The following is a 6018-nucleotide window of genomic DNA, read 5'->3' as shown; positions in this document are numbered from 1 at the left end:
TGCGCAGGCGTCTGATTTTTTAATAAGCAAAATGCGCAAATTTAGGAAACCAAAATGCGCAAAATGCACCACACAGGGCAAAAAGAGATATCTCACATCAGATTTGAACCCTGAACCTGGGGGTCTCTTACCGGGAAGGCCATGCGCAGGTTGTCTCCATACAACTTGTCTTTTTCATTTTTTATTATATATATAATGCAGGTTATTGACATATGACAGGTTGCACCACTATGAGCTATGATCGTCCTGGGCATGGGTCGAGGTCGCAAACAAGCGAGTTGCTGCTGCTTGTACACGTCACCAGTTGCCAGTTGTCGAGGTCACGTGACTCGTTTCAGCGCGATGATCAGCCGATCGACCGGACGGCCGGTTGGACTTTCAAGCCAAATGACGATTGATCCTCGATGTCCTTGATCGTCCATTTATCAGGGGAAGGATAGCAACGACCTCCCGATAAACATTCAGCAGTCATGCTCCGGTTCCAGACCATACTTCGTCGACCATCGAGCCATCTGTTTCGTTCCCGCCGGCTACATACGACGGTGCACACCATCCTCCACCCGACCCCACAATCCGTCCGAGCCCATATCGATTCGCTTTCCCTCTCGTCCGACTCGGTGGGGCTGTACCTCTTACACCCGGAACTCAACGACATCTCTTCGGTCTTGTCCGCCGTGCAGGATGGGTTGGCAGTAGGGAAGAATTCGATCGGGTCTTTCGCACAGTCTGCTTCGAGACTTCAACAACTTCAATTTCAACCCCAAGCAGAAGCTGAAGAGCCGTTTGTCACCATCGCAACGTTTACCCCCTCTAACCCCAGAGAATCCATCCTCCCCTTCCGCTCTGAGCTCTTGGGACTCCCGCCTGTCAGCGTGGGTCGATGGCATCGTCCGGAACTATCCTACTCTGAGCGCAACCCGGCCTCGAGCGTGGACAAGATGAGACAAGAAGATCGCAAGGGAGAAGACGTCGGGGAGATCGAGAGGGTCTTGATGGGATCCCTGGGATTCGAAAAGGGAGAGTCGATCGGATGGGAAGGGCTATGGAGGTCGGAAAGGTTACAGGCTGGCGAGACGGGCGAGGGTACGGGTGATGGGTTGGATACCCAGGGGGTCATGAAAGGTCTAGAGGGACTTGAAGGTGCAACGTGAGTGAGTTTCCCGTCGCTTTGATAGCCTAGTTGGAGCTTCTGGTAGCTGATAATACAAGTCGATAGTGGAGTAAAACACATGTTGGTACTATCAGATAGCCTACCCAACCCGACGATAACCTCGCTCGATCGAAATTTCCCCCAAGCTAGCAAGGTACGTTCCCGAAAACTTGTCCTGGCTACATTCATTCTACTCTCCTCATCTGTAGGCTTAATTCTGATCTTGTACCGCTGCGTTGCATTTCCAACCACATCAGCTCGGGCTTTTGACAGAACCTACCCCCTTCCTCACCGGCAAACCTCACACCCTATTCCGAAACAAAGACATTTTCGAAGCCGGGGCCGTTGGACTAGCATTCTGTGAATCGACAGTAGGAGACGACCCCAGCGGTCCCGGATTTTCTACATTAGGGACGAAGGTCGGAATTGAATATGGAGGGCTTGAGAGGCTGAGCGGGCTGGAGACGATCGACGAGTGAGTCGGTCTGCCTTTTAGCGAATATCTATTTTGCGAGTCCGAGCTCATAGTGATACATATCGATTCGCAGTGCACAAGGCAACCTCTTGCTCTCTTTCCACCCCTCGAATGCCAGCTCGACACAAAAACAGACGAACCCCACCCAGGTGCTCATCAAGCTTCTCAACGTCTTTCAGTCAGCGTCCTCCGCTACACGTCCTTCAGAAGCGGGTACGGCTGAAGGAGGAGTTAGCTTGGGCAAGAAGATGAAGGAGGAAGAGTATTACTTGGCAGTCTGGGGGAATGGGGAAGATGGGACGGGAGAGGTGAGTTGTCAGGCGCGGTCGAAGGGGTCGGAGCTAGGGATTCTGACCGATGAGCCGTGCCTCGTGACAGCCAAGAGAGGTCGTCAGGATCTTGTCGGGAGATCCGTCCCGAGGCGCATTATCGCTTGATATGGAGACGCCTTTGCGAACGGGCCAGAAAGTCCAGGTAAGAGACGGCTGCGAGTCTGTCCCGTTCTCGCCCGTCGACCGCATCTGTTCTGACCTGGCTTGGAATGCTATTTGTCGAGCATAGTTCATGCACAAACCTCGAAATGACGGCAAACAGGACCAGACAGTGCCCCGCGCGAGGACCATGTCATTCTCAACATTACCTACAGAGAACGCCGTCCGTCTTCCTGCCTCGACGTCAGGCAAGACAGAGGTCATCGAGGGTATATCGGTAGGTACCGAGGGCGGATTCTTTTACTCCCCGGGCCAGGGGGAAAAGACGGCTCGGACGCCGGGAAGCGTTTGCAAGGTGGTCGGTGCAAATGGTTGGCTCAAGGTCTGAGATAGGGAGCGCAGTTTCTAAGCATTAGAAGTGGGAACCAAAAAGTCTATCGCCCTTTGTCTATCATGGATACCCATCTCTACAATCCGCCCTGTGATCATACTACTGGAACCGATGTCGGATCAGGGTACGGCCTGATATCCACCCCTACCGGTCTGGTTCCCAGGTCCGGGGATGTGACCTTGCTCATTGTCGTCGTCGGTGCCCAGGGTAAATCCACTACCGGGGAACCTGCCGTTGTTGTTCCCACCAGATCCCTGGTTGGTGTACGGAGGCGGAGTCGAGGAGAGCGCACCTGGCATCGCAAAGACTGTGCGGACATATATTAGCGATCTGTACGCTTAAGGCATGCAGTCGTGCTCGGACTCACTCGTCTGTCCTCCTTGTTCTCCTCCACTGCCCAAAGTCTGACCACCGTTCCCCGTTCCCCATCCGCCCCCGCCTCCCGCAGCCTGGAAGTTCTGCATAGCTCTCCTCGGATCCAGACTCGCGAACCCGTTCACGGCCTCTCCGCCCTTTTCGAGGAGGACGCGTTTGGCGCTCATGTATAGGGCCAACTTGAGGCCTAAGGAGAGGGCGGCGAGGATGAATGTGAAGAGGTTGGAGGTAGAGGAGAGGAGCGCAAAGCCGTCGAGGAAGAGCGAGGGGAAGAGGATGTGAATGAACTAGTGCGGATAGGATCGGCGGGATATATAGAAATCAGCTTGTGTTGGTGCTTATCTTGTAGCTGCGGACCAGAGGGAGCAGAGAGCGCAAGGAAGGAGATATGACGTGTGGACTCACTTCGCGGTAGACCACAAAGCCGCTCATCTCGTGCGACACGATCCCAAACAGATATATGGGGAAATTCCATTTACCGATCTCCCCTACGAGATTCCATGTAAACAGGCTGAAGATCTGTGAAGCGAGACGATGTCAGTACGAGGTGGTCTGATCGGCGCTCAACGAGGGCAAGCAAGAGGAAGAATTGGACTTGCTGCTCCGAATCGGCAGACCGACAAGGGGCTGTACGAGGAGAGGGCCTCGATCTGTCTGATCATCTTGAGGATAATTGAACCCTTTGAATGTCGATTTGCTTGGGGACTACTTGGTAGCTTGTAGCTTGACGTGAACGTATCGAGTGCAAGATAGATACATGCATGAGCTGCATGAGCTGTGTCTCGACTGCATCGCATACCTTGACCAGAATAGCTTCCGGCCCGGAAACAGATTTGGCGACGGACATCCGATTTCCCGTGAAACTATAGTTTGATGTCCGTCAATAAGTTCTCAGCGTTCGAGCACACCATCATCATCTCGATGTTTGCGATGTCGAAGATGTCTGCACATGCTGCACAACTACCGAAACATCTTCTCAGCGATCATTAGCTAAGCATCTTGACAGCCGTAATTCGACAATGGGTAAACGTAGAAGAAAGACCAGGACCCATCTGAAGGGCGCTCAGCCCGAAGAGGTGAGCTTCATCTCGACATCCGGCAAAAGGAAACGAGACCACTGATGGACGTCTGTGTTATGTAAAATCTACGGCTTGCCTTGTTCGTAGGATGATCAATCCGGTCCGAGGTCATTCGTGGTCAGATCAGGAGCAGTGACACGGAGTACGAATCAGTTGGTTAGGGATATGAGAAAGGTCATGGAACCCGGCACGGCTAGTCGACTCAAGGTCAGTCATGTGCACCTTCCTCCTAAAGTGATGTCGAAACTGAATTAAAACACCCACATGCTCACGAACGTTCTGTAGGAGCGACACGCTGCTCGTCTAAGAGATTACCTCGTCATGGCTCAACCTCTCGGCGTGACCCATATCATGGTTTTCACCTTGACAGAGGCCAACAACGTGCATTTCCGTATGGCCAGGCTGCCGACCGGTCCGACGTTGACATTCAGGGTGGAGAGGTATAGCTTGATGAAGTGAGTCTTCAAGATCAAAGTTTTGCAGACCAGATGGACACCCGTTGACGTCGTTTGCGGTTCTCTAGGGATCTTGTGAATGCGTCGTTGAGGAACCTCGGCAAGGCGCCAGGTTGTGAATACAGGACACCTCCTCTTGTGAGTACAGACTTCGGTGGCGTTTGGGTCTAATCGAGTATGTCTATGTGCTCACTTTTCCGATCTGTACAGCTCGTTATGAACAACTTCCAGACGCCGGCTGGGCAACCCCCCAAGCCCCACTTGAAATTGATCACGAGCATGTTCCAAGGTCTCTTTCCCCCTATCCAGGTCGAGAAGGTGAGCCTAGACTCACGAGACCGATTCGACTGCTATCAATGTCTAAGATGACCGTATCCCCCGAATAGTCGGCCCTGCCTTCATTCCGCCGAGTACTGCTGGTCTCTTACCACCCCGAATCCAACCTCATCTCCATCCGACACTACAACATCACCGTCCGTCCCCACGGCGTCTCCCGCAGAGTCCGCAAAATCCTCAATTCAACCACCGCAGGTGGCAGAGAACCCCTTTCGAAGTCTTCTCGCAAAGTCGACCTGTCCAACGCGGACGACATCGCCGATTACCTCTTGAAGCGGAATAAGAGGGACGGCTCTCAAGCGCCTTCAGAAGCTGGGACCGAGTACACGGATACGACAGGGACGGGAACGGGATGGGATTCGGCGAGCGAGACGGATGGGAGTGAGGCGGAGAGCGATTCGAATGCGGTGGATCTGCCCGAGGACTATGTCGGGAGGGGGAACAAGAAGGGAGAGAGGAGGGCGGTCAGGCTCGTAGAGGTCGGACCGAGAATGGAGCTGAGGCTGATCAAGATCGCCGAAGGGTTGGTCGGAAGCAAGCGAGGTGAAGGGGAGACGGTCTTCCACGAGTTTGGTGAGTGACGAATGTCTTTTCCGCTGCTTAGAAGCGAGCTCTACTTACGGGTTTGGACATTCCATCTTGCTATACCATAGTCGCCAAGACCAAGAGCGAGGCCGCAAAGCAAAAGGCCGAACACGAGGCTCGATTGAGGACCAAGGAGGCTCGTAGGAAACAACAAGAGGCCAACGTCGCTAGAAAACAGGCTGAAAAGGAGGCGAAACAAAAGGCCAAGGCTTCCAAGGCCAAAGCCACCACTGACGAGGACGGTGAGGCAGAAGAAGAGGATAATGACGAGGAAGAGGAGGAGGATGAACTGCCGGAACACGTCGCTGGGTTCTCGTCTGACGAGGACGACGAGTTTGAGTACGAAGACAAGTTTGGACCGGCTGGTGGAGCAGCGACGAAGGGTGAAGACGAGGAAGAGGTGGATTGGGATGAAGAGGTTGGGGATGTCAGCGAGGGATCCGATGAAGAGGGAGATGGGCAGGATGACAGCGGGAGCGAGAGCGAGGAAGAAGTTCGGGCTCCCAGACCTGTGGCCAAGAAGAGAAAGTGAACCGAATACGAGGTACGAGGAGGTTGTAAGGTGTAGATAGATGGTTTGCTGGGTACGGGCCGATGAACCATTGTCATGTATATCCTCGACAATGCTGAGCGGGAGCAATTCCGAGATCCTCGTCCCGTCGGGGTCGACCGAGGTCGAGGGTGCATCTACGTATCTACAAGCTACAGGTTGTACTCGCTCGATCACGCATTCAAAAGCTT

General features: G+C 53.6%; 3 protein-coding genes across 3 annotated transcripts; 2 read left to right on the top strand and 1 right to left on the bottom strand.

The window, feature by feature from the left end:
- Positions 1 to 235: 235 nt before the first annotated feature.
- HD553DRAFT_303597 (uncharacterized protein) lies at positions 236 to 2492 on the top strand. Its single transcript, XM_046178891.1, has 6 exons — positions 236 to 1147; positions 1217 to 1304; positions 1408 to 1625; positions 1699 to 1933; positions 2004 to 2099; positions 2187 to 2492. Exons 1-6 carry the CDS (start codon positions 471 to 473, stop codon positions 2442 to 2444), a joined length of 1572 nt encoding a protein of 523 aa, XP_046040494.1. The 5' UTR covers positions 236 to 470; the 3' UTR covers positions 2445 to 2492.
- HD553DRAFT_303595 (uncharacterized protein) lies at positions 2493 to 3537 on the bottom strand. Its single transcript, XM_046178890.1, has 4 exons — positions 3422 to 3537; positions 3228 to 3341; positions 2815 to 3109; positions 2493 to 2754 (listed from the first exon to the last, which is right to left on the bottom strand). Exons 1-4 carry the CDS (start codon positions 3482 to 3484, stop codon positions 2567 to 2569), a joined length of 660 nt encoding a protein of 219 aa, XP_046040493.1. The 5' UTR covers positions 3485 to 3537; the 3' UTR covers positions 2493 to 2566.
- A 229-nt stretch (positions 3538 to 3766) lies between these two features.
- Positions 3767 to 6016, top strand: HD553DRAFT_330417 (Brix domain-containing protein). The gene is made up of 7 exons (XM_046181975.1): positions 3767 to 3898; positions 3989 to 4108; positions 4187 to 4356; positions 4425 to 4494; positions 4567 to 4674; positions 4743 to 5265; positions 5346 to 6016. Exons 1-7 carry the CDS (start codon positions 3842 to 3844, stop codon positions 5807 to 5809), a joined length of 1512 nt encoding a protein of 503 aa, XP_046040492.1. The 5' UTR covers positions 3767 to 3841; the 3' UTR covers positions 5810 to 6016.
- Positions 6017 to 6018: the final 2 nt, after the last annotated feature.

This window comes from Filobasidium floriforme (genome assembly GCF_021052385.1).
Source record: "Filobasidium floriforme strain CBS 6241 chromosome Unknown HD553scaffold_1, whole genome shotgun sequence".
In the NCBI taxonomy this organism is placed as follows: domain Eukaryota; kingdom Fungi; phylum Basidiomycota; class Tremellomycetes; order Filobasidiales; family Filobasidiaceae; genus Filobasidium; species Filobasidium floriforme.
This window is presented reverse-complemented; position numbering and strand designations above follow the sequence as displayed.

Coding starts and splice junctions, on each gene's coding strand:
- HD553DRAFT_303597 (XM_046178891.1), top strand. CDS start 471: ATGCTCCGGTTCCAGACCATACTTCGTCGACCATCGAGCCATCTGTTT. Junction 1,148..1,216: donor GAGGGACTTGAAGGTGCAAC/GTGAGTGAGTTT, acceptor ACAAGTCGATAG/TGGAGTAAAACACATGTTGG. Junction 1,626..1,698: donor GGGCTGGAGACGATCGACGA/GTGAGTCGGTCT, acceptor ATCGATTCGCAG/TGCACAAGGCAACCTCTTGC.
- HD553DRAFT_303595 (XM_046178890.1), bottom strand. CDS start 3,484: ATGATCAGACAGATCGAGGCCCTCTCCTCGTACAGCCCCTTGTCGGTC. Junction 3,342..3,421: donor CGGTCTGCCGATTCGGAGCA/GCAAGTCCAATT, acceptor CTCGCTTCACAG/ATCTTCAGCCTGTTTACATG. Junction 2,755..2,814: donor AGAACAAGGAGGACAGACGA/GTGAGTCCGAGC, acceptor ATGTCCGCACAG/TCTTTGCGATGCCAGGTGCG.
- HD553DRAFT_330417 (XM_046181975.1), top strand. CDS start 3,842: ATGGGTAAACGTAGAAGAAAGACCAGGACCCATCTGAAGGGCGCTCAG. Junction 4,357..4,424: donor GAGAGGTATAGCTTGATGAA/GTGAGTCTTCAA, acceptor GCGGTTCTCTAG/GGATCTTGTGAATGCGTCGT. Junction 4,495..4,566: donor AATACAGGACACCTCCTCTT/GTGAGTACAGAC, acceptor CGATCTGTACAG/CTCGTTATGAACAACTTCCA.